The sequence below is a fragment of the Manihot esculenta genome, chromosome 11 (assembly GCF_001659605.2).
Source record: "Manihot esculenta cultivar AM560-2 chromosome 11, M.esculenta_v8, whole genome shotgun sequence".
NCBI classification, from domain to species: domain Eukaryota; kingdom Viridiplantae; phylum Streptophyta; class Magnoliopsida; order Malpighiales; family Euphorbiaceae; genus Manihot; species Manihot esculenta.
In genome coordinates, this window is record NC_035171.2 from 28276819 (window position 1) to 28304419 (window position 27601).

General features: G+C 27.0%; 2 protein-coding genes across 7 annotated transcripts; one reads left to right on the forward strand and one right to left on the reverse strand.

The window, feature by feature from the left end:
* Nucleotides 1-7327: 7327 nt before the first annotated feature.
* Nucleotides 7328-16208, reverse strand: LOC110627160 (protein FAR1-RELATED SEQUENCE 5). 6 transcript variants are annotated; one of them, XM_043962080.1, is made up of 3 exons: nt 14857-16048; nt 11925-12157; nt 7328-7985 (listed from the first exon to the last, which is right to left on the reverse strand). In XM_043962080.1, exons 1-2 carry the CDS (start codon nt 15316-15318, stop codon nt 11945-11947), a joined length of 675 nt encoding a protein of 224 aa, XP_043818015.1. In that variant the 5' UTR covers nt 15319-16048; the 3' UTR covers nt 7328-7985; nt 11925-11944. The 6 variants fall into 6 exon arrangements, with proteins under 6 accessions (XP_043818015.1, XP_043818014.1, XP_021629112.1 ...); XM_043962079.1 differs by having other exon boundaries at nt 7328-7990; XM_021773420.2 differs by lacking the exon at nt 7328-7985 and adding an exon at nt 16055-16208 and having other exon boundaries at nt 11602-12157; nt 14857-15302.
* Nucleotides 16209-24325: 8117 nt separating this feature from the next.
* Nucleotides 24326-27337, forward strand: LOC110627154 (probable fructokinase-4). Its single transcript, XM_021773409.2, has 4 exons — nt 24326-24817; nt 25489-25821; nt 26746-26862; nt 26976-27337. Exons 1-4 carry the CDS (start codon nt 24404-24406, stop codon nt 27105-27107), a joined length of 996 nt encoding a protein of 331 aa, XP_021629101.1. The 5' UTR covers nt 24326-24403; the 3' UTR covers nt 27108-27337.
* The last annotated feature ends 264 nt before the right edge of the window (nt 27338-27601 follow it).

The following is a 27601-nucleotide window of genomic DNA, read 5'->3' on the forward strand; positions in this document are numbered from 1 at the left end:
ATAAAATAGATAAATATGCAAAAGTAAAAAAATTGCGATAAAAAAAATAGAAAGAACTTATCTCTTTTTCTTAAAAATATTGTGAAAATATTAAGAATGATGTTAAAAAAATATTTTCTATGTGATAAAAATAATTATTATAATTTCATTTAAAAATAATAAGAATAATAAAAAATAAATCAATTTAAATTTATAATTAATTTATTTAAAATTAAATTCTATTATTTTAAAATTTATTCTGAGTAAAAAAATTATGAAATTGTCTTTTTAAGAAATGCATTGCAAACAAGGGAGAAAAAAAGTGGATGACCCACAAAACTAAAGAATTTAATTTTTTTTTTTCCAAAAATAATCACAATATTCAGCATCTATTTCATGGATAACATTTTTTAGGGATAATTTTAAACAATAATTAAAAATAAAAATTTGAATTCAAAAGAATTTCGGAAGTTTGGAAAAGCAACTTCTCCTTAATAAAATAGAAAACTGATTACAAATCTAGTTTTGAATTTTCTTTTTATTTTCTTTTCTGTATTTTCTGTGCTTGGGAAGACTACCATGATTTGTATTCCTTCTTAAATAAACTTGTTTGAATCATACGATACATAAATTTTTGTTTGGTGGTATAAGAATTTAATTCTATAAATATATATTAATTATAAGTTTGAATCCTAATTGAAACCTATAAAAAGAAGCCACAAAATTCTGAAATTAAAGCAATTCTTATATAATTTTTTTTTAAAAAAAATCACAATATACATCATTAATTTCATGAATAATTTTTTTTGATAATTTTAATAGGTAATTTAATTTTATAGGAGTTATCTAACTAATTATTGTTTTCGATATATCAACATTCAAAATATCATATGGATAGTTTGATAGATAATTTATAAGTAACAAACCTTATTTTCCATTTGAGTTTTCAAATTAGAGATAATGACTCTTGATATTTAATTAAATTAACTTTAGAATAGGTTAAATAATATTTAAAAAAAATAATTTATTTCTAGATAATAAAACGAGTTATTCTAATTTAATTAGAACACTATCTCATAATCTTGTGATAGTATTATAAATACGCAACTGTTTAATAATATTAAAATCATTCCTATTATATTATTGATACTGTAGAACAAAAAAAAAATTAGTTGTTTTTTTAGTAAAAATGAGATCTTCAATTCTGTTCTTATGTGTTCTTATTTGCTTAGCAAAGTTGAGGGAGGGGTTAGCAAATCCTGTTACTTCAGAGGCCACAACTTCAGATGCTGCTATTTCAAAAACTGCTTTGATTGATTGTGGTTGTACTGCTATTTGTTTTGGCTGCCCCTATAAGATAAATTGGGTTCAACCTAGACGTGGTTTGATTGGGAGATATTGCACATGTACTTGCAATTGTCCACCAAATCCTTTCCTCCCTAATCCTACTAAGCCAACACCATCAACTCCTCAAGTTCCAAGCACGCCATCAACTCCACAAATTCCAAAAGTTCCAAAACTTCCAACTACACCATCAACTCCTCAAATTCCAAACACACCAACTCATCAAGTTCCAACTACACCCTCAACCCCTCAAGTTCCAAATACACCAACTCCTCAAGTTCCAACTACACCCTCAACCCCTCAAGTCCCAGGGATACCATTTATCCCACCCACCTCATTTCTAACTTGTGCTGAAACCTCAGTGAATTTAGGTTTGTGTTGGGCTCGAGCTTCGGTAGGTACAGCTTTTCATAATTTTCAATTGGCTGCAGGATGTTGTGATATGTTTACACAATGGAGTCGTGGTTGCTTTGGTGGAAATGAAGAAATTCCAAGAATAGTCTCCAATTTTGTTCCTCCAGCTTTGGTTCAATATTGTGCAACCCTTCATTAGTCAATTAGTATTATTTAGATTTTTATAGTACTTCAATGTCTTAGGATCATAACTCCTTTATATCTTAGGAAATTTCGTTTATTATTTAGATTTCTATAGTATTGTCTACATAATGTCTCACTACATATTTGAGACATTATTAAATAAAATTTAATGTTTAATCAGTTTTCTTCTCAATTTTTATGATATAAATTCCTTTTCATATATACATTATATTAAATGAAAAGGGAAAAAAATACCAAATTTTTCTTTGAATTTAGAAAACAAAAACCTTCCCATGGAATAATTAGCCCATTTATTAACTTTTACATAATTATTAATTAAATAATATATATTATAATTTGAGGAAAAAATGAAGAGAGATCATACAACCTATTTTCAGCAATAGGTAATTAAAAATGAGAGCAAAATTAAATTAAATTAAATAATTAAAAATTATAATTATAATCGGTAAAAAAACGAAAAGTTTAATTATTCTTATCTATTTTGACTTTATTTATAATTAATTATATTCATATATAAATTTTAATTATATATGAAATTGTAAATATTTACGTACGTATGATTTTTCACTAAATATTATTAATTCAATTAATATTTATTGTTTATATTATAAATATAAACAATAGTTAAACATGACAGAGGTGATATTAGTTTTAAATACATAAAATTAATTAAAAAGTATCTATGAATTATTTTCGGTAATTAATGATTTAAATTTTAAGTCACTGATAAATTAATAGTCGATAATTTATTTTATATCACTATTTTTATAATTTGATTAATAAATTTTGTTGATATTTTAATTTTACAAATTTATGTAAATTTTAAAAATTAATTTAAATAAAAATTTTAAATTAATTTAATATTTCATTATAATAGGAGTAAATTTTATTTTTTTTATTTTTAATATGGAGATTGAAAATCGGATAAATAGAATCGAAATTTTTCAGATTTACTCAAATATAATTACCACCGGCAGTCCAATAGAAATACATTTATAAGTAATTTTAAAAGTCTCTTCATTATTATTATTTTTATACAGCTATTTTAAGTCATATAAGATTTAAATTCAAATACCATAAAATCTGTTATTTTTAGGAAAAAAAGGAATTCGAATTTAATGAAAATGGAAATTGGGCATGAAATCTTGGACTTCCATTAGAAATTTCAAATGAAATTAAAGTTTGTATTTTTTTTTTTTAAAGGTTTCAAAGAAATTCAAAAGTATTTATATGAACACTTTTTTTTTTAAATTATAATTTATTAAATTGAAAGTAACAATATAATATTATTATTTTTATTATACACACGGATAATGAACTAAATTTTTACCTAAGTTTAGAATAACCCTCTATATCCTTATTTATATATACTTTTATATTATATATTATTTAAAAATTTATAAAATTAAAATTAAAATTCATTAAATAAAATTCTATAATTTTAATAATATAATTTATAAGGTTATATTGAAACTATATAAAATATACAATACATTATTAAAATTATATAATAAAACTATAATAATCAATAATTGAAAATAAAATGTAAAATTTCCATTTACGTAATAAATTTATTTTTTACTTTCAACAAAATTACTATAGAAGTCACTTTAAATAAATCTTTTGTTGGAATATTGCCCTTGACATCCTCAGCTGAGTAATTTTACTTAGGAGGTGCTCTGATCACGTTAATATTCTTTATTTTAATATTTATTAATGATTGTATACCGTCTGTTTATATACTAATAAATTTTTTTATATATTTATTAAAATTCTTTTTTTGTTATTTTCATTTTTAATTACCAATTACTGAATATATAAGTTATTGTTACGGTTTCAGAACACTGGAATCGTGTGGTACTTGATTTGAACTCTCTACGCGTTTGCCTGAATAAAAGAACGTAGACCTCTTGTCCCATTCTCGTAAAAACGAGAAATACCACGGTTATCATATGAAAATATTATGATCGGATAATTATAACTAACACAAGTAGAAATTATTTTGGATAAAAATAATCATTACGTTGTATATGCATATAATCTATTCATAAATATAGATAAAAATAAAATTTAATAATTAAAAAAATCATAAAAATTAAGAAAAACTGCTTAAACATTAAATTTTATTTCATAATGTCTCAAATATGTAGCGAGTAGACACTGCTATAGAAATCTAAATAATAAACTAATTTTCCTAAGATATAAAACTAGTTATGATCCTAAAACAAAACTATGCATTAAAGGCATTGAATATAGAAATCTAAATAATACTAATTGGCTAATGAAGGGTTGCACAATATTGAATCAAAGCTGGAGGAACAAAATTGGAGACGATTCCTGGAATATCATCGTTTCCACCAAAGCAACCACGACTCCATTGTGTAAACATATCACAACATCCAGCAGCTAGTTGAAAATTATGAAAAGCTGTACCTACTGAAGCTCGAGCCCAACACAAACCCAAATTAACTGAGGTTTCAGCACAAGTTACAGATGAAGTGGGTGGGATAAATGGTACCCCTGAGACTTGAGGGGTTGAGGGTGTAGTTGGGACTTGAGGAGTTGAGGGTGTAGTTGGGACTTGAGGAGTTGAGGGTGTTGGCTTAGTAGGATTAGGGAAAAAAGGATTTGGTGGGCAATTGCATGTACATGTACAGTATCTCCCGATTAAACCTCGCCCAGTTTGAACCCAATTTATCTCATAGGGGCAGCCAAAACAAATAGTACTACAATCACAATCAATCACAGCAGCTTTTGAAGTAGCAGCCTCTGAAGTAACAGGATTTGCTAGCCCCTCCTTCATCAACTTTGCTAAGCAAATAAGAACAAAAAAGAACCAAATTGAAGATCTCATTTTTGCTAAAAAAATAACTAAATTTTCTTTTGTACTATAATATCAATAATATAATACGAATGATTTTGATGTTATTGAGCAGCTGAGTATTTATAGTACTATAAGGTTACGAATTAGTGTTCTAATTAAACTATGATAACTCAATCATATCCACGTAATTTTTATTATCTATACATAATTATTTTTTTTAAATATTATTTAACAAATTCTAAAATTAATTTAATTGTATATTAGAAGTGATCATCTCTATTTTAGAAACGTAAATGGAAGAAAAAGTTTGTTACCTCTAAATTATCTATGAAACTATCTATGATATTTTGGATGGAGATATATTAAAAATAATAATTAGATAGATACCTTCTATAAAACTAAATTATCTATTAAAATCATTCAAAAAAAATTGATGCTCAATATTGTGATTTTTTTTAAATAAATTATATATGAGATTAATATATGTGTCAATTTTAGAAGATATATATTTTGTGGCTTTTTTTTATTGATTTTAATTAGGATTAAAACCTATAATTTATTTTTATTTTATAGAATTAAATTCTTAAACCACCAAACGAAATTTTATTGTATTGTAATTCAAACAAGTTGATTTAAGAAGAAATACAAATCATTTTGGTCTTCCAAGCACTGAAAATACAGAAAGAAAAAAAGTTAAAAAGAAAATTCAAAACTAGATTTGTAATTTTTGTAGAACTTTTTTTTGAAATGGAATTTATGTAGAACTTTGAAATTAGTTTTCTATTTTATTAAGGACAAGTTGCTTTAGCAAAGAAAGTCCTTCCAAAATTCTTTAGAATTAAAATTTTCATTTTAAGTCTAATTTAGTTTATTATTGTTTTAAATTTATTTTTTTATAAATCATTTCGATAGTAAAACAAATCTGAATTCGCATTGAACATGCTCATTAAAAACTTCTAAATACTTCATATTTATGGTTTAAACTTGAAATCTCTAATTAAAGGAGAAAGAATTCAACCGTTCCCTTTTACCGTATTATTATTTTAAAGTATTAACATATCATCATTGTAAAGGACACATGTTCAGTATGGGTTAATATGCAATTAAAAAATTTAGAATTTTAATTAATATGAAATAGCATATTGTTTTTAAAATTATAAAAATAAAATTTTATTATTAAAAAATAATAATATTTTATCAAATCAAAACTTATTTAATTTTCAAAGATAAAATTTAATAATTTATTTAATAAAAAAATTGAATTATACTTATTTGATTCTCAAAAGTATTAAAATTTAATTAGATTTATTTCTATTAATGTAAATTATTTTAAATTATTTATATTTAAATTGATTTTCAAGGTCTATTAGTGCTCTACAATAAAATCCAAAATTATTTGGCACTTACATTGGCGTTCCATATTATAACATCTTTCTTAGGCATTTTACCAAACACTTTACTTGCAAATTATATACCTTGGTCGAGCATTGGAGCAATAGGTGGAGGAAACAGAAAATCAATGCAAATCGGGTTGGGCATTGAGGATTACAGGGTTTGAGAGCATGTAGACATTCATTGGGGATCAAATAGTTAGATTTTGAAATATAGATGTTAAATTGTTATATAATGTGAAATTCGAAGATAGAAATAATAATAAAAGTAAAATATGTTTATTAATTTTTTGATAGAAAAAATAATTAAAACTCGATTCATATGAATTAAATATATAAAAATATAATAAATTCGGTATAAAAATATGTAGTGAATAAAAATAATAAAAATATCAAACTACAATATTTTTTATTGATTCAAAAATTAAAACAAATATATTATATGCCATTAAACTATAATTAGTATAAATTTGAATTAAGTAGCGAAATAAAATAAGTTAAATAATTAAATTTAATATTTACATATATTTATAAATAAATTATCTATTATATAGATTAGAAATTATTTGATTGATTATTTACATTTAATGAGTTAAATAATTAAATTTAATATTTACATATTTAATAAATATAAAAAAAATAATTTATATTTAATATCTAATATAAAGACGTTAGACATTTCTAAATTGGATTTGATTTTAAATAATTGTAAATTTTTGTTAGATTTTAGAATTGATATTTCTATTAAATGAGTTCTTCTTCATGCCACTAACGGCTTATACTTTAGTTAAAAAATTTATTAAATATTATCATTTTTCTGTCTGGCGTAAATAAATTTTTATTAATAATCAGTAATTTTACTTTTAAAAAAATTATTTAATTTTCATGCGACTTATGTAGTTTGTTCTGTAGTGGAAATTTAATAAGTTATATAAATTAATTTCATAAATATTACCCTTTTTACAGTATTGCTTTGGTGGGAAAAAAAAAAAAAAAGATGGCATGGGCATGGGCTAATTATTCCGTAGGAAGGTTTTTGTTTTCTAAATTCAAAGACAAAAATTGTACTTTTTTTCCTTTTTCATTTAATATAATGTTTATGTAAAAAATAATATATATGCTCCGGACTCAAAATTAATATTTTTGTGTGAACATTGATAAAATATTCAAAAAATAAAAATAAATATAGAAAAAAATAAAACCAATCTAATAATAATAAAAAATCATAAAATTCAAATGAAAATTGCTTAAACATCTAACTTTTATTTAATAATATCTCAAAATATGTAAAAACTACCATAGAAATTTAAATAACAAATAAATTTTCCTATAAGATCCCAAAACATATATATGTTTTAAAGGCATTAAACTACTATAGAAATCTAAACAATATTAATTGGCTAATGGTGGGTAGCACAATATTGAACCAAAGCAGGAGGGACAAAATTTGAGACGATCCTTGGAATTTCTTCATTTCCACCAAAACAACCGCGACTCCATTGTGTAAATATATCACAACATCCTGCAGCCAGTTGAAAATTATAAAAAACTGTACCTACAGAAGCTCGAGCCCAACACAAACCCAAATTAACTGAGGTTTCAGCGCAAGTTGGAGATGATGTGGGCGGGACAAATGGTACTCCTGGGACTCGAGGGGTTGAGGGTGTGATTGAAACTTGAGGAGTTGAGGGGGTGCTAGGGAAAAAAGGATTTAGTGAGCAATTGCATGTACATGTACAATATTTCCCGATTAAACCTCGCCCAGTTTGAATCCAATTTATCTCATAAGGGCAGCCAAAACAAATAGCAGTGCAACCACAATCAATTATAGCAGCTTTTGAAGTAGCAGCCTCTGAAGTAACAGGATTTGCTAACCCCTCCTTCATCAACTTTGCTAAGCAAACAAGAACAAATAAGAACCAAATTAAAGATTTCATTTTTGCTAAAAGACAACTAATTTTTCTTTTGTTATATGATCTCAATAATATAATATGAATGATTTTGATGTTATTAAGCAGCTAGATATTTATAGCACTACCACAAGATTAGGAGTTAGTGTTCTACTTAAACTATGATAATTTAGTCAAATTCATGTAGTCTTTATTATCTATATGGAATTATTTTTTTAAAAAAATATTATTTAACCTATTTTGTGGGAGTTAGTATTCTACTTAAACTATATAACTCAGTCATATCTATATAGTTTTTATTATCTATACGGAATTATTTTTTTTAAAAAAATATTATTTAACATAAAAGTCATCATCTCTACCTTGAAAACATAAATGGAAGAAGAGGTTTGTTACCTCTAAATAATCTATCAGACTATCTATGATATTTTGGATGGAGATATATTAAAAATAATACTGAGGTAAATAACTTCTATGAGACTAAATTATCTATTAAAATTATATAAAAAAATTGATGCTGAATATTATGATTTTTTTTAAAAAAAAGTTATATATGAGATTAATATATATATCAATTATAGAAGATATATATCCAAACGTGTTCAAAGAATTTCTCAAATTTCAAAATTTTATGGCTTTTTTTATAGATTTTAATTAGGATTAAACGTATAATTCATTTTTAAATTCTTAAACCACCAAATGAAAATTTTTTGTATTGTGTTTCAAACAAGTTGATTTAAGAAGGAATACAAATCATCTTGATCGTCCCAAGCACAGAAAATACAGAAGAAAAAAAAAAAAAAACAAAGTGAAAAAGGAAATTCAAAACTAGATTTGTAATTTATGTAGGACTTTGTAATTAGTTTTCTATTTTATTAAGGACAAGTTGCTTTAGCAACGAAAGTCCTTCCAAAATTCTTTAGAATTAAAATTTTTATTTTAAGTCTAATTTAGTTTATTATTGTTTTAATTTATTTTTTTATAAATCATTCGGTATTCAAAATTTGGTATTCAAAATTTAGTAGTAAGAGGAATCTGAATTTATATTGAGCATGCTAGAGCTCCTAAATTTTAAATGTGCTCCATACCTAAAGTTCAAATTCGAAATCTCTAATTAAGAGAGAAAAAACTTGTATCGTCCCATCTCACTCTTTGATAATATTATTATTTTAAAATATTAAAATACTATTATCGTAAATTACACATATTATATGTAAATATACAATCAAAAAATTTAATATTTTAATTAATATAAAAATTAAAAAATAATAGCAAATAGTTTTTAAATTATAAAAATAAAATTTTATTATTAAAAAATAATAATATTTTATTAAATTAAGACTTATTTAATTTTCAAAGGTAAAATTTAATAATTTATTTAATAAAAAAATTAAATTGTACTTATTTCACCCTTAAAAGTATTAAAATTTAATTAGATTTATTTCTATTAATTTAAATTGTTGTATATTTAAATTGATTTTCAAGTTCTATTAGTGATCTACGATAAAATTCAAAATTATTTGGCACTCTACGACAAATCCAAAATCATTGGCGTTCCATATTATAACATCTTTCTTAGGCATTTTACCAAACACTTTACTTGCAAATTATACACCGTCATTTTAAAGTACATGACTCAAATACCTTGGTCGAGCATTGGAACAGATACGCGGAGGAAACAGAGAATCAATGCAAATCGGGTTGAGCATTGAGAATTACAGGGTTTGAGAGCACGTTGACATTCATTAGGGATCAAATAGTTAGATTTTGAAATATAGATGTTAAATTGTTATATAATGTTAAATTCGAAGATGAAATAATAATAAAGATAAAATATGTTTATTAATTTCTCTATAGAAAAAATAGTTAGACAGTTTAAATTTGAATCAGTTTTTGACTCTCTTAAAAATTAAAAGAAAGAGTGTCTAAAATTTTTATAAGGAGGCACAGTATTAAATGCCGTCAATTTAGTCTCTCCTCTTCTTGAACTAACTTTTGAAACTAACTTTTGGGTGAGTTAGATCTTACCATAATTTATCAGATTATATTCAACAGTATAACTTCAGTAACTATAAAATTCACGTATACTAATTAGAAACATAAAAGAGTTTCAACTTTTTCATGATTTTAATAGACACCCTTTATTTCAGAACATAACAAGAATCACCAAAACAAAGCAACTTGACTAGAAATTTCTGTCCTTTCCTTCCCAGCAGTTCTTCAAATTACTATGGGAATAGGACTAATAAAAGTAAGTTTTTCTCACTTAACCCAATTCCATAAATTTAAATGATCACCGAGTCCTTGATACAGAGAATTTCAAACTCATGAAACCACAGTTTAAAGGAACTAGCAAAAACAAAAGAGGAAAAAAATTATAATCAAAGTAAATGATATTGAGAGAAGATCTAAAAATAAAATAAAAGCATCAGAAAATAAATTAAAACACTAACCATTATTTAAATATAGCAAGGAAAACTAAATTTAATATACTTTATTTATTAATTTATTAATATACTCATGTTTTAATATGTATTAAAAATAAATTTTATTAATTTTAAAAATAATTTGGTTATTTAAATTGTTTATTCTAGCATATTAATATAAGTTAATAATATATTAGGAAAAAACCAAACAATATTTATAACTTTAAGTATATTAACTAAAATTTTTCAATAAATGTAAAAGTAGAATAAATCTATTTCTGTGGAAAAAAATAATTTTATAAAAATAAAAATTTTATAATATACTTGTCTTTGCCTATTTGATTGTTTTGGTTGCTTGTTTGATTTGCTGTTTTGGGTTTGGATTTGTTTTACCGGTTTGATTTATTTGGCTTGTATTTGCTTTGATTTAATTTGATTTTTTTATTTTGGATTGGACTGCACCTTTAGTATTCTTTATAGCCTTATGGGCTTGGAAATGCAAATCTAGAATTACATGATAAAAGAAAAATCCTCAATTGAATGAATGGAAATAAGTTTAATTAATTTTTTATATTTTTTTAAAAATTAATAAGTTTAATTCATTCTTTTTTAAACCAAATAAATCCTTTATCTTTAAGGCTAAATTTCTAATCTAATAAAATATTTTTAATAATATAATTTATTTTTGTAATTTTAAAAGGTTTTTTACTAAATTTATATATTTTTTAGTTTTTATTTTAATTAAAATACTAAATTTTTTATATTTCAAATTATAAAAATGATATTTTTTTATTCAAATATGAATTAATGTTATTTATATATGCTAGTAAAAATACAATATAATTATAAAAAAAACCTCCATAAATTATTTGGAGGAATTAATTCATTGATAGACTATTATTTCAGAACTATTCTTTTTCTTTAAATTCAAAAGGTACTGACAACCTATCTAACAATTAAAATTAATAAATTAGACATTTACCAACAACATATTAAAAATTATATTGTTTTGAAAAGCTTGAATTGCTCAATAAACAAAACTTTACAAAAAAGAAAAGAAGTTACAGGCTTGAAAATACCTTTTCTCCTTCTCTTTCATGTTGGAAAAATCATGAAATTTATTATTATTAGGGATAATGTCCCTGAAAATGTCAATGCATCTATTTTTTTATAATTGTATTCTTAATTTTTTTTAATAAAAATATCTTATATTAATAATATTTTTATAATTATATCAAACACAAGCCAGCTCTATCAACTTTTGCACTTAATACATCATACAACAAAGCCAATTTGACCTTCATTTCTTCCCTTTTGGCTGTGCTGCGAGCTGACATTAGTTACAAATCAGCAAAGAGGAAACTATCTGTAATCACATTTATGATTAGTATGCCTAAATTTCTTCCTTCTAAGCATTTCTAATGGTAAAGTAGAACGGGAAAAAGGACGAAAAAATGTTGCACAACTATATGACCTGAAGAACGATGTTTACCTATTTCAATTTGCTCCAAATTATGGAGACTGTCTATGCTGCTGAAGCTCCAACTCTATAGACTCGAATTCTTTAAGATTTCTTGCTACATTTTGAACTTTCTTGGATAGCTGCTCACTATGTTCTTCAACGATTTTCATAAATGCAGTTAGGTGGTCTTGATACGTTGCACATAAGCGCTTCTTATTCCGTAGTTCCATAGTTAATTCTTGAATTTTCTTGTCCTTTTCGCTCTACAAAGTGAATAACACAACCTTTAGATCACATTTATATCTGCAAACCTATCATCGTGGGTTTCACTAAAGCAACCGTGCAACAGTATCATTTTGCACAATCAAAAGGCAAGATTCCCTATATTTTACCAATCACAAGAAAAATAGATACAGAATACATATGCCTGTAAATATTAAGAAAATCCAAGCAGATTAAACATTATATATGCAACATTATATATATATATATATATATATATATATGCATGAACGTATGTACCTACGTATGTATTTACATATGTATGTGAAAAAGAGCACATATGGAATGTCTGCCAGTTTAAAGTCCATGTGAACATTAACCTCTGCCTTAAAAGAAAAGTAAAATGGAAATAGCTCAAATTTTTATTCAGCATGAAAGCACATAAATAAAACTTCAAGAAAAGTAAAAGTTTCATGGTTGAAACAATTAGGCAAAAATTGTATCGAACTAATGGACCAGAAATTCTTCACTCGATCTTCATTTTTGCTTCAAACCACGTTTCATGCCTCCTAGATATATGCACCCATTTGGTTGTGGATCCTTTTAGCATGCTTTTGTACTTGACTATATAATATATATATATATATATGAAACAAGGGGAGGGAAAGGGGGTTGGGAAGAAGAAAATTTGATCAAATTAAATTGATACACACCCAAAAGGTTAGTTATGTCTAGTTATATATACAGTAAGTGGAATTATTTGACATAATGTTAATAGCATCCTTTGATTTCCCAGAAAGATGCTTATACACAAAATTCCCCAATACTGGCAACTGATATCCATAATGGGATGTTTGCCAAATAAGTGTAATAAATAGAAGAAATAATAAAATGCAATACGCACACTACCAGTCCCCTTTTTCTATAAAAAGATGGCATAATTAAGTTCTTTTGCACCTAATGGGCAGATCTGAATCTGATGCCCAATATTTACCCTTCTCTTGAATTCTAATAATTATTAGGAGTATAACCTAAAGTTCATGCAATGGCAATAGAGGTATGGTTTGTTTGCATATTAAGTTCAAACGTGCCAAGCATATAGAAGAAAACACTGAAAAGCCCAAAAGAAGATACTAGAAAAGGACAGTATTTTGGGTACTTCCTAGATAGGCACTTACAGACTATACATTCATTCTAAAATAAATGAAGCAAGCAGCACGAAAATAGGAAAGTATCACTCATGACCAGATTATGAATTTTAAAAGCCCTTAGGGGATATCTTAATTCTACAGTGACAACCTCCCAATGCTCCTTTGCGGTGTTACAAGCTACTAGACCCAAAAGCCAATAAATAGACAATGAAATGAGAACAAGAGAATGTGGGAATAAACCTAGTTTGTTAGCTTTCAAACTACTACTTGTAAATCCCAGTTTAACAAGTTCTCCATATGGCCTTGTTACTTGTTTCATCATCAAGCCCTTCATATAGAAAGCCATCTAAACAAAAGAAAAAAAGAAAAAAAATGAAGTGTGGATAAGGATTACCAGATCACATTCACATACAATTTGTACAGTGCACCAAGATTTTATTAGTAATGGGTTAACTAGGACACGTTACAATATGAATCATCTCTAATGTCATCTCTGTCATCCAAGTCCTGAGGTCTTTCATACTACATCTATAATGTTGCTATCATCCGGAGAATGTTACAATTCCAGGTTTTTGACAAGCAAGAAAAGGAAGCAGAAGAAGAATCCTTAATAAACTAGGAAGAAAATCTCTCCTTCTGGCTCTTAGGTCACTGAAAACACACGAGTTCTATGAAGCAACTAAAAAACACTTTCAAAGATAATAAGTAGGGAAATCACTACCTCAACTAAAAAAGTAGGGAAAATCACTAAAACTAAAACCCCTAAGCTTTAGCATATGCTTGCATCCAAGCTGTTTCCAAATTAGATACTTTTCCCCCTAAAGTTTGTTAACAACTCTACACTTTAGTCGTTGATGTATAAAACTGTGACTTTTTCGTTGATTTTAAATTTGACCATTCATTCTCTGAAATTTTGAAATTGATTGGACTTTAATCCTTGATTCTTCTATTAAAAACACTTTGTTCCTTGAATTTTTATTTTCATTGATGGTAATTTGAAACATAAATGACTAATGCTTGAAACAACAAGAACAAAAGTATACGCTATGTCAAAACTCAAAGGGTTTTTTAGTCATTCACCCAGTAAAGAAAAAGGTATTTGGTAGCAGAAATTAGAGAACATATATGCAAAAGTTTACAGAAGTGGGTATGAATGAATGGCTTTCTATTAAAATTATGCAAGACAAGTCAGCTTTAGGGAGCTGGTTCTGATGCACTTTACATGTATTGAATTTCTTCACCCATTGAAAGAGATGGCAATTAGGGTGTCTATGTCAATTGTTAGAGTTTGATAGGATGGAAATTAAGTCACCACTGAAAGCTCATGTCAAAATCTGCATGGTTTTGGTTAGGTTCACGCCCTATCAACTATGCGAATCACCTAAGACATACAGTTATCAATCATACAAAAAATGTATAAAACAAAATTTCTTTAAGAAACAACCCTGTCTTCAAAAGTGACTTCAGAGGAAGAGTTAAATTCACCTATTATTAAAATGTAACAGAATTATCTAAAAAAATAACATATATAAATAGAGGATGTCAAGCATGCAGAATATTAAAATTAAATACCATAAGGAATAACTCACCATTGATTGACGAGCTTCACGTGGAGCCACTACAAGAGGATGATTATGCTCCTTGACAAATTTTGTTATCACCCATTTTCCAGACTTATCAAACTTAACATGAATCATTGCCTTGCAACCCTCTCTTGTACTAGGACGTGGCTTTCGAACATTTCCGAATTTGCCTCTAATGCTAACACAATAACCCTCCTTATTACAGCCAAGTCGACGGGCAAGAATTCGCCCATCTCTTTCAGAACGACGACAAGACATCACACGCATGACAAATCCTATCTGCCGAGCATATTCATCATAAAATATCTTGGCAGCATCTTCAGATTCAAATTCCATACCTTCTTGGGGTTCTACAATTGAATCACCTCCCTGCACAATAGAATCATTTTCCTGTACAAGCAACTCTTGTCCAGCAGAGCTCTCAGCTATTTCAATTCCCTCATCTAAATCCACTGCCACATAGATCATTGACCATTCATATTCAAAACCCAGCTAAAATATTCTCTATCTCTAAAACTGAGCTGAAAAGCCAATAACAATAATACCCTTTTTTTAAAATTTTTAGGTTAAAGCCAAGTTCTTCAAAAAAAAAATCATTTCAAGTTACCATAATCTCAGGATTCCACCCCTACTAGCCCAGCAAATCCAACCAACGTCCAAAAATAAATAAATTTAACTTCAAATAGTTAACTCCTTAGACAGCAAAGAAACTTAAAAGAGCAAAAAAAATTTCATCTTATCTCCTGTCAATTTCCTCTGGTTTTTCTAGCAACAAACTCAGACCACAAATATATAAGTAAAGATCAATAAAAAAAACAAATTTTCAATAATCTTCAACTCCTAAGTAATTCTTCAAACGGTTGATGGGCACAAACAGCATCTCACATTAACAAATTACTAAACTGCATACAAATGCAAACAAAAGCCAGCAGCAAAAACAATCAAATACATGCAAATTACACTATCCAGCAGCTCAGGGTCATCATCACTACAAAGGAAGGTCAAAGCAACACAAAAACACGACCCAAATAGACTAATAAACTATTCTCAAATCCGAGTTTGTTCATATGAACCAAAACCTACACTTCACACCCATATCTGATTGAACAGAGAAGGACCAAAACAAGCGTAGGGACAAATTGAAAAAGAGAGATAAATTAATGGGCAAAAGTTTAATTACGAAAAGGAGTAATGCCTTCCTTACTTGATCCAAGGACCAGAATTAACAAGCGTCGTGAGAGAGAAAGAGAAGCTCTAAAAAGTAATTTTGCAGAGTGATGGAGACTGGAGAGGCTACTTCTGGGCTCTGGTGAGGCTGGTAATATCAAAATGAATGACCACTCGCTGTGCGACACGTTTTCTCATGACTGTGACCGAATAAGAAGCGCAAGTAGGCCTGCCCACGGCCTAAATAAGCCAGTGTAGTTGACCGCGTAGAAAATTTATACTCGGTTCACTAAGTTAGCAAGAGCATTTGAAAATCTATTTTCCATTCAAAAAAAAAACATTTGAAAATATATTTTTGTCAAATGTAATTTTAATAATATCAAATAAATAAAAAATATATTTTATCAAATATTATCTTAAATAATATCAAATAAGTACAGTTTTTATAATAGGAGGATAGTAGTCGAATTCTGTTAACGGTTGGAATTAATTCAAATAGATTTAATTTAATATTTAAAATTCATCTGTAGAGATAGGAGCAAATCGATCAATTAGCGACCCGAAGAGAAGGAGAAAGGTCTCATCGGCTACTCACTCACGTCTTACGAGTGATAACTTTAGCCTGCTAGCGAGCTACCATACTCTCCCAAGCCACTGTAAAAACCATCATCGCAGAACTGCAAAAGATCAACACCTAGCAACCTAACAACCCAAAACTAGCTCATGCATCTATCTAACCACCAAACAAATCGATAGTGAATAACATGCAACTACAAAAGCCGGAGAAGACTCACAGATAACATCCACAAAAGGAAAAAAAGGAAAACACGATGGCAACCTCTAAATAGGAAATCCAGACTTTTATCAAAACAAAAGGAGTTAGGATGTTGTTGGTAACCTGTATGACTCGAGGGGGTTTATTTAACATATCTTATTCTGGGAGGATTATCTCTCTAAATAACTTGTTGGTAGTCTTATTCTGGTAGGATTGGTAGGATTTTAATTCTGTGATTGAATTTTAGAAGAACAATGAATTTTTTTATTTGAAACTTTAATCTAAAATGGGTCTTGAAAATCTGTTTAGCCTGAAATTGAAATTCATTCAGGATTTTGAGCCTTTAATAGTTTCTATGTCAATATCAATTAGTTTCTGTATGAATGAAATAAAGAAAAAGGAAAATTTTAGGAGGGACTGTTTTCACTTGGCCTAACTCAAAGTTTTTGCTGTTGCATGATTAATTATTATTAGAGATACCATTCATTATTAATTACCTTTCTTAAAATTACAGGCCAAAATCAAGGAAGCTTTACTGATTGATATACTTAAGTGATATATATGAAGTTCCTAAAGTTCATGATCCTGAGGATGAGGAGCAATTTTTCATGAAAAAGATGGTCCAGAAAAAAAAAATCCAATTATGCATTTGAAGAATCATGAAACTGTGTAAAGGTTATTTGCAAGAATAGCAAAGCTGGCCAACTTTTAAAGCCAAAGGCCTTTGGTGCTTTGTTCCTATGAAGTTTGTATTCTGTATAATTAGGCTCTGTTGCTCTAAGTGCCCATGGGGCTAGATGGAAGGGTTACTGTTAGAATTACTAGAACTCATATCTATCCAAAGCGTGAGGACTAAAAAATAAATGAACAAAAAAACAATTGATTAAATTCGACCAAACCAAGAAAATTGGTTAAATATCATTAATTTAGATATTTTATTTAATTTTTATAATTTTTTTATTGATAAATTAATGTTAATCGATGAATGGGATATATTGGATTTTATTGGTTTGTAGTCGCAAACTCAAATTTCTTAATAATTGCAGCAGCTGCTGCACTGTGCTTTATTAGGTTCACATACATTGTTCTTTCTAGCTGCATGCACTTATGGATTCATGGATTTTACTTTCCACACTTGTTCATTAATCCTTGGTGATGAGAAAATTAAGAAGAATTTTCAGATATTGTTCAATGCTCAACTAAACTAAGCCTTGATCTTAATTTAGTTGAGATAGGCTGCGTGGATGTTTGTCCTCCATTCCACCTGTGTAAGGTTACATCTGTTGGAAGGTGTAAGATCTTAACAGTAACGTAGCATCCCAGTTTATCAATTCTCGTACCCGAAAATATTCAAATTCAATCAGAATCCATCTAGCATGTTTTCTTACCATACTCGTTTCTTTTGTGTTCATGTGATACCTGTAAATAAACTTGTCTGAAGCTAAGTGGTTAACTCTTCCTTCTCTTCGCATGCATTGGAAAAATCCAAGTGTGAGCAGTCACTGTTGTCCGTGAGGCATTTCGTAGGCATTGCAGAAAAAGACTTAGACCTTTATTATAGTCACATTGCAGAGTTTATGGTGATCCAAATAATAGGAATCTCCTTTCCATTTTGGACAGTCCAACAAAGGAATCTCAGAAACCTAAAAAAGAAAACGATGGCTTGTCTTGTGATGGATTTTCTCAGAAAAACAAGTTGATTTTTGTGATAAATAATTGTCAGAAATTGAAGATGGTTAATTACTTATCCACAAGTGAATCAGATTCTTTAGGTAACACAAGTCATTGGGATGATGAAGAAAAGGATATATCTCCTTCGTGGCAGAAACCAGATCCTCCTAATTGTCCAGGTTTCAGAATAAATTTACACAGGAAATTAAGATCAGAGTAATACAAGTTCGATTTCATGCGAAAACGAGTTTAATAATAATTAAATTAAATATTTTATATCTAGATTTAAAAATATTATTTTATGAATAAAATAATAAATTTTAATTTATTAATACTGAAATCATGTACGTATCTGTAAAATCTCGAATTCGGACACCAATTGAATGAAATTATACCAAAAAAAAAATGTTACCCATCATTTTAGCTTACTCTTTTACTTTAAAATGGCAAAAACCAAACGTGTAATCAATCAGTTGCTGATATGTTTGATTTGACTCTCAATGGTCTATCAAGTGATTAGGTGAGGATAAATATCAAATCTGTATTTAACATCTAAATTTTTTTTTTTTTTTAAATATTAATTTTTTTTTTTTAATATGCAAGTTATGGGTATTATATTCTCGGCTATATATTTTTTATATCCAAAAGAATAAAGGAAAACAATTTTTTTTTTTTCATATAATTTAGTAAGATTCTGGAGTTTGACCTGGAAGCAGACAAAACTACCTATAAAGGGTGCGTGGTCTGTGCTCCTCTCACAAGAATTTCCTGAAGCGGCACGTGATCGGTGATCCGGATTATCTAAATCTTGCACTTTATAATAATGTTCTCTTTTGCTATTTGATATTTAGATTTTGTGATTGAAATTTCTTTGGAAAAATTACTGTTTGTATTTTTAAGATAGCTCAAAATTATTACAATGTTATAAAAATTAGAGGTGTGATCGGATTAGAATTACGTTGTGATTAATTAGAACGGTAAAAAAGAGAAAGTAAGGTGATGGTGGATATTCACGGCAGCTACTCTTACGTTCAAATTAATATATGAAAAATTAGCTAAAATACACTAAATTGTTTAAAATTTAAATAATATTTAAGTATCTTTACTTTTATAATTCTTTTTCTGTAAAAAATAGAAATAAATTTAACATTTCTTAATTATTTAACATTGATAAACTGGCTGTTTGATAAGAGATATCACTAACTAATAAGTTGACAATTTTATAATTATACGTATAATAAGAATTTGCTAGAATGTGTATAATTTCGTATCGAAACTTACCCTATTGAGAGAAGGACGAGTCTTGATAATGTACCGAATTTATAGCGTTTTGATCTTCTTTCTTTAAGCTACACTGTATTTCCTATTTCTTTTTATGTGAATCTATTTAGTATTGGCTGTTCACGATTTATTTTGAGCGGTTATTATGTAATATCAAAGATCTCCCGTTGATTTTTAATAGTATCACGATTTTCTATTTATCAAACTCTAGGTAAATTTGTATGAGATTTTATAGTTTTATACCTAATCTCAATAATATTAATTAAAATTTAGCATGTATTTGATACAAGGTTAAAAAAATAAGAAGTTAAATGTTATTATTATATTATGGGAGTAAGTGTTAAAGAAGTAAAAAAAAAAAATTAATGGTGTTTTGTAGAAAGTTAATAAAAAAGTTAAATAAAATTATATAAATATCTAGTATTATAGTTTTTATAATAAATGATACCATTATTATTTATTATCAATAAATTAATTCTAAAAAATATATTAACACAATTTTATTATTAACTATAATTTTTAATATTTATATATGGGCAACTCAAAAAAAATAATATTTCATAAATATGCAAATATAATTTAATACAAGATATTATTTAAAAATTTAAAGACATAAATAAATAACATCAATAAAAAAATATTAAATTTTATTTTTTTAATTTAAATTTATATTAAAATACCATTAAAAAGTCATCACTTATCAAAATTTTTGAATATGAGCTACATTCTACTTGATTTGTTTAATTTTATTTATACCTATTTAATATTTTAATAATAATTTAAAATAAAAGTTAAAATTTTCATTGGGACAAATGTCCAAATATAAAGTTTCAAGGTGTACATATAATAGCAATGCAAAAGTTTGGTAGCAAAAATAAATTCACCTTTTCAAGTGATTCTTATTAATTTTTAATTTTGTCTATTCAGTATTTATTCCTTAATTATGTGTCACAAAATCTTAAAAGCTTTCATGTAGAGATATTAAGTATTTATTTAATAATATAAATTAAAATTTAAAATGTGTATTGCTTTTAAAATTAATAGTAAAAAGTTTTACTTTTAAAAAATAAAAAAATAATTATTATATAATAGGAATTGCATTTAACTTTTAAATTAAGTATTAAATAATCCTGAAAGAGAATATAAAAAATAATTTTGATAATATAAACTATTAGATATTATGTTGTGTTTTTAATTATTAGCAATTATATTTAAATTTTAAAGTTAGTAAATGAGTATTTAAATTTTGAAATATACATAAATGGTTAAAAATTGAAATTTTGAAATAATATTATTAAAGTAAAATTTTAATTTTAATAATATTAAATTACTTCCTCATCCCATAATTTTTATCTAATTTTCTTTATTTTAATTGTCCTAAAATATTGTCCACTTTTATTTTTTATATTATAATTAATAAGTAATAATTAAATTTATTAGTATTAAGTAATGGTTATTAGTTCAACTTTACTAAGATAATTAACCATGCATATCATCTTATTTATTAAGAGATGATAATAAAATATTAAATAATTTTAATAATATTATAATTATTTTGATAAATATATTTAAATATTAAACTATTAAAATAAAGATTATCGATAAATTTATAAATATTATAAAAAAGAAATTAAAATATTAGGTTATTGGGATAATTTTAAGATATCATATAATAGGTTTAAGTTACAAAAAATCTTACTTTTATTGCTAATTAAAATTTTTATTATAATTTAAATTCATACTATATATATATATTACACTGATATTATAACCGATGTAAAAACATATAACATATATTAAATAAAGCTAATTGATTCTGAAAATGAATTGATAATGAAAAAAAATAAAAAATAAAAAATAAATTATCATAAAAAAATATTTTATAAATATATTCACTTAAATAGAGATTAAATTATTTATTTTAAAAAATTATTGTTTAAAAATTCGACAAGTAAAATTATTATTATTATTTTGAAAAAGTTAAAATAGCAAATTATTTATTATACGGATTTAAAATTTAATATGTGCATGCGTACGTGTTTGTGTGATGGCAAGCATGTGCGCGTGGGTGTATATGTGTGCGTGTGCCTATTTGTACATGCGTAGGATTATAATCAAGCGACGAACATATAGAATATACCATTATTTTAAATTAAAGTTTATAATTTTTATCATTTATATTTATAAATTCATGATAAATCGATTAAATATTAAATATATGTATTTTCAAATAATTTTTTTCCTTATAAAATAATTTGCAGTCTAAGTTTAGCTACAATATTCACAAAGTAATTAATCCGTATATTTGCTTTTAAAAATATAATTCTTTAATATCTGTATTTTTAAAATTATAATAATTTAATTTTTACAATTCGCACAAAAATTAAATAGTTAATAATTTAAAAATACAATAGTTAATTAATATATTTTTAAAAATAAAAAATTAAATCACAGGTTGAATAATATTTTTTTATAATAAAATATTAGGCGTTTTCACATTTCTTTATTGATAAGCTTAGCTAAGATTTAATCACAACTAAAATTCCTGTCTTTTGCAAATAAATTTAAAATTTCAATTAGATTTTACCTTTTGTCGATTTAATATGATTTTGATTTATAAAAGAAATTTAGTAAAATCGAATTAAATAGGTATTTTTTCATAATTTTATATGAATGAGTATATGAATTTAATTTTCTTAGATTATAATTTAAAATTTGTTACATTTTTTTTCTTTATATTATTTAATGATTATTATTATAAAAAATTAAATTTTAAAATATTTAAAAATATTTAAAATTTTTTAAATTTATTCAAATATACTTATTACTAAATTAAATCCGCAATGTTAAGTTTTTATAATTTTTTAAAATTTAATTTTAAATTAAAGCAATCAAATTCTATTCTTATATAACATAATTATTTTGCGTAGTAAGAATTTAATTTAATTAATTAATTTTTATATTAAAAATTAAATTTTTATTAATTTTATTTTTTAAAATAAATTTTAACTATTTTTAATTTATTATAATTTTAATAAATAAAATATATGAATCTCTTTATAAAAAGTTTATATAAAATCTACATGTTTATATTTTAAATTCATAATACGCATGTAATTTTTTTTTAACTAATATTGTATGATATTCACCGACATTGAAATTCAACATGTTTCATGTTAATTAGTTTTATAATGTAATAAAATTGTTTTAATTGATAAACTGATCGTATCTTTTCTTATTAATTAAGATTTAATTTCAATAACAATTATTTTTTCAATTAAAAATTTAGACCAAATCATTTATATGAAAAGGTTGCTATTATAATTATTAATCTATAATTATAATTAAATATTTATTTAAAAAATATATAAAATAAAGTGTTAAACTTCAATTAAAAAATGAAAGAAATAAAATATTTTTTTGTAAGAAAATTATAATTTGTGTTTGATTGAAAATTTTCTCTGTTATATACAAATAAATGGACCTTGATTTTTGTGTTTTGTAATTTGTGCATAAATATTTAAAAAAAAAAAACAAATTTAGAGTATGAAAGAGCTTTTTTTAAAAAAAAAAGAAAAAAGAAAAAAAAAAAAGCTAAAACCATGAGCCTAATCGACCCGGCGAAACTTAAATACAGAAACAGTGGGTGTCTCCTCCTATGTTGTTGTCTGCAAATTCACATGTTTACACTTTTGTCCAACTGTTTCCCGTTCTACTTTCTATCATTTCTTTAAGCAACACTGGTTATTTTATTCAAAATTAATATTTATATTTTTAAAAAATTAATTATTATTTTAAATAAATAATATGTGAAAAACAAGCGTTTATATTTATAATACGAGTAAAATAATTATTTTTTTTCCATAAATATAAGATTATTTCAAGAGTATTTAATAATTTTCCATAGTCTGAGGGAAGGGATTACTTCTAGTGGATGGATTAAGCAAATCAAGATTATCTATTTTCTGTAAGAAATTGAAGAAAATAAGAAAATTGGATAAGCTCAACCTTCAAATCTACATTTATCCTTTTCATTTTCCTCGATTATTTTACCAAATTCTACATACTGTTTATATCTTTTTTTTTAATAAGAAATACTATCCCTCACTACTTTATTGGTTAAAACTGTAATTATTATATTAATAATTATATTTTAAAAAAATATTTTTCATAATTAGAAAATAAATATCATATTACTATAAGTAAGAATACACTTATGTATTGAGTGTATTTGGTTTTATTTCTAAATTATTATTATTATTAAATTTCTTAAATTTTAAAAATAAGCAATATATTTAAAAATAAATTTTTAAAATTTTATAAATATAAGCAAGCTTGATTTACTTTATATATAGATAAATATTAAATTTTTAAGATTTAGTTTTCGTGTATATAACCATATATATCCATAAAATATTTATTTATTTTTCAAAATTCCCTAAAAACTCTCCTTCATTAATTATTAGTCTATCCAAATATATATCCATAAAAATTTCCAAAAATCAAATAAATTAATGATTAGAATTGAAAAAAAAAAAAAAGAAAATTGATTCTCCCTCCCTCTCTATATATACTTTCTTCTTCTCTCATTCTCCTCTACAAAAGCCTCTGTCTAGAACCCTTCATTTTCTCTTACACCAAAGTCAAAATCTTCTTCCAATGGCGTCAGCGGTCTCCAATGGCAGCTCAGGCTCTTCCCTCATCGTCAGCTTCGGCGAGATGCTGATCGACTTTGTCCCCACCGTCTCCGGCGTGTCCCTAGCCGAGGCACCTGGTTTCTTGAAGGCACCGGGTGGTGCACCAGCCAACGTCGCAATAGCCGTTGCTAGGCTCGGTGGGAAATCTGCCTTCGTCGGTAAGCTAGGGGATGACGAGTTCGGCCACATGCTCGCTGGGATCTTGAAGGAAAACGGCGTGATCGGTAACGGTATCAACTTTGACAAAGGAGCAAGGACTGCTTTGGCGTTCGTGACTCTACGCGCTGACGGAGAACGTGAATTCATGTTTTACCGTAATCCTAGCGCTGACATGCTCTTGAAACCTGAAGAGCTGAATCTTGAACTCATTAGATCTGTAAGTTATTCATCAAATTCTTTTACTTTCTGATGCGTAGATTTTGATTTCGGTGGAGAATGGGGAAGGGGTGAGCTGCACGACTCGTGGTCGTGGCTGGGATGGGAAGATTCAGGGAGTTGCCATGTCAGCCCGAAAATTAAGGAGTGGGGTCAGCTAGAATCCAGATCTGTTGGTAGCAAGCAAGAATCAGCAAAGCTATCGCTTTCTAGTACAATTATTTTTTCTGTCTAATAATAATCGTAAAATTTCCCATTTTTAAGCGTGGACATAGTGAGAGAGAAGCTGCTAATGTCACCGGCGGTGATGTGTAGCCGATATCCCACTATTTTATTTTCCTTCGTTTATAGCCGTCGGTCATTGGGTCAGCGGAGGCAGGTGGTGGCCTAACGTGCCGGCTTTGGGTCCCACTAGTGAATCTCGAGTAGACACCACTGCTCCATTTATTGGACGTGTTGATGGCGGGGTTGAAGAGTAAAGTTTGGAGGGCAATAGAGTATTTTCACATGCTTTAATCTGTCTGTCGAGTGGGATCAATTCATCTTCTTTTGTCCAAAAGCTATTGATTTTTTTTATGTTCTATTAAACACGCGCAGCTACTTTTTACACGCGCTTCCCTTTTATCCCATTGCGAGCTAACAAGGTGACTCTTTATTTGTTTTGATGTATAGGCCAAAGTTTTCCACTATGGATCAATAAGCTTGATAGTGGAGCCATGCAGATCAGCACATCTCAAGGCAATTGAAACGGCAAAGGACGCAGGAGCCCTGCTATCCTATGACCCAAATCTGAGGCTGCCATTGTGGCCTTCAGCTGCGGAGGCTCGTGAACAGATAATGAGCATTTGGGACAAGGCAGAGGTGATCAAAGTCAGCGATGTTGAGCTTGAGTTCCTGACTGGAAGTGACAAAATAGATGATGCTGATGCCTTGTCACTTTGGCATCCTAACTTGAAGCTTCTTTTGGTCACCCTTGGTGAGAAGGGTTGCAGATATTATACCAAGGTAATTTTAAGTTTGTTTTCTGAGTTTGTGTATTTTTCTCTAGTTTTTTTTTATTAGCTCTATAATCAATACTCTTCTAGCTGAATGGATACTAGTATTTTGAAATGGTCGGATAATTTTAGTATTTAGTGGTGGATCTGAGAACAATTATTCACTATTAAAATAATTAATAGCTATTTATTTATTTTTATTCTTTTTATGTATTTTGTTGAAAATAATGCAACGAAGTGATATGCCTGAAATTTTGGCTACTCATCATAATCTCAACCGTCAGGAAATCTACGAGTCTATTTTACACGTGGTGGTGGGTGGGTGTTTGGCCCACCTTAGAATTTTAAATGAGGAGGAGCGAAAGTAATACATTTGATTATTCCTTATGCCCCTATTCAAATAGGGCGGTGGCCCTGTTAAGTCTGAAATTTAACAAATTCCGGATTACTAGGAATTTGATGTGTTATATTATGGTTCGAGGTAACTTAAGTTGTCACCAATGGACTCATTGATACTAAACTCTCTCAGAGTTGAGGGTTATTGAACTTAAATCCGGAGCTAATTATATATATATATATATATATATATATATAAAATCCTTATATTATGAATTTTAACATTTTGGAATTTTTTTTAATAGAAAAACGTAATTGGCTTTTGGGTTTAGAAAAGTGGAGAGGAAAGGCGAGTAAACTATGGGATCATATAGACCCATTCTATATAAGTTTTTTCCCATTATTGCTGTCACTCGAAACTCTTGATTTTAATCTGCTAGTAGACTCCCTAAAGCAAACTCCTTTATTTGGCATAAGACCAAAAGAAGTTGTAACGTTCGGACAATTCAAGCTATTTTTTGAGGAATGAAAAGTTTACCATGAATAGCTTGATTGATGTGTTTAATACTGAATATAAATTCTGGTTGTTCAAATGCAGAATTTCCATGGATCAGTGGAAGCTTTCAATGTCAAAACTGTGGATACAACAGGTGCTGGCGATTCATTTATCGGAGCTCTATTATGCAAGATTGTGGATGATCGATCTATAATTGAGGTAAGATTGCTGATGAATGTATTTTTTTTATTCAAAAAAATACATAATATTTTTTTTGTTATTTGTTCATTGCTCTTTTGCTAAATATTTTTGGTTTGGCATATAATTTTTAGGATGAAGCAAGATTAAGGGACGTGCTCAAGTTCGCAAATGCATGTGGAGCCATTACAACCACCAAGAAAGGAGCTATCCCTGCCCTTCCTACCGAGCAGGAAGTCCTCGCCCTAATCAACGGCTCAAAATAGACAATTTCAAGTAATAATTGTGCCTTTTTAATATTCTCTTTTTGTTTGGGTAGCAATTGCTTCCCAACTCAAAATGAAAGTTCTCTTCTTGTCTCTCCAAAATGTAACGCTGAAAGACTCTGCTTTAAGGTCTGCCCAATAAACTTTTTGATGTTGTGTAAAGGAAAAACTAAATTTTTGATAGACTAAATAACTTCTTATTTATATATTATAGCTTTTAGATTCTACTACATATTCTTCTAATTATTGAAGGGTGGAATATTTTCTTCCACATTCTATGATCAAGATTTTTGAAACCAACCATATTCATGTTTTAGAAGTTCAAAACCTTAGTTTAAGAATGTGAGATTTTGAAATAACAACATAGGATGGCAATAAGATTGGTGAGTTGCAATCTGTCCTGCCCGCTCTTGTTTACTTGACTTGATGGGACAGATCACATCAATCCGAGTCTTTGCAACTTGTTGATTTGGATGCAAGAATTTTATGTGACA

Excerpts from the sequence above, each read along its gene's own strand:
- LOC110627160 (XM_043962080.1), bottom strand. The coding sequence starts at position 15,318 with ATGATCTATGTGGCAGTGGATTTAGATGAGGGAATTGAAATAGCTGAG. Across the intron at positions 12,158-14,856 it reads GTGAAGCTCGTCAATCAATG|AGCGAAAAGGACAAGAAAAT; the intron begins GTGAGTTATTCC and ends TTCACTTTGTAG.
- LOC110627154 (XM_021773409.2), top strand. The coding sequence starts at position 24,404 with ATGGCGTCAGCGGTCTCCAATGGCAGCTCAGGCTCTTCCCTCATCGTC. Across the intron at positions 24,818-25,488 it reads ATCTTGAACTCATTAGATCT|GCCAAAGTTTTCCACTATGG; the intron begins GTAAGTTATTCA and ends TTTGATGTATAG. Across the intron at positions 26,863-26,975 it reads ATGATCGATCTATAATTGAG|GATGAAGCAAGATTAAGGGA; the intron begins GTAAGATTGCTG and ends TATAATTTTTAG.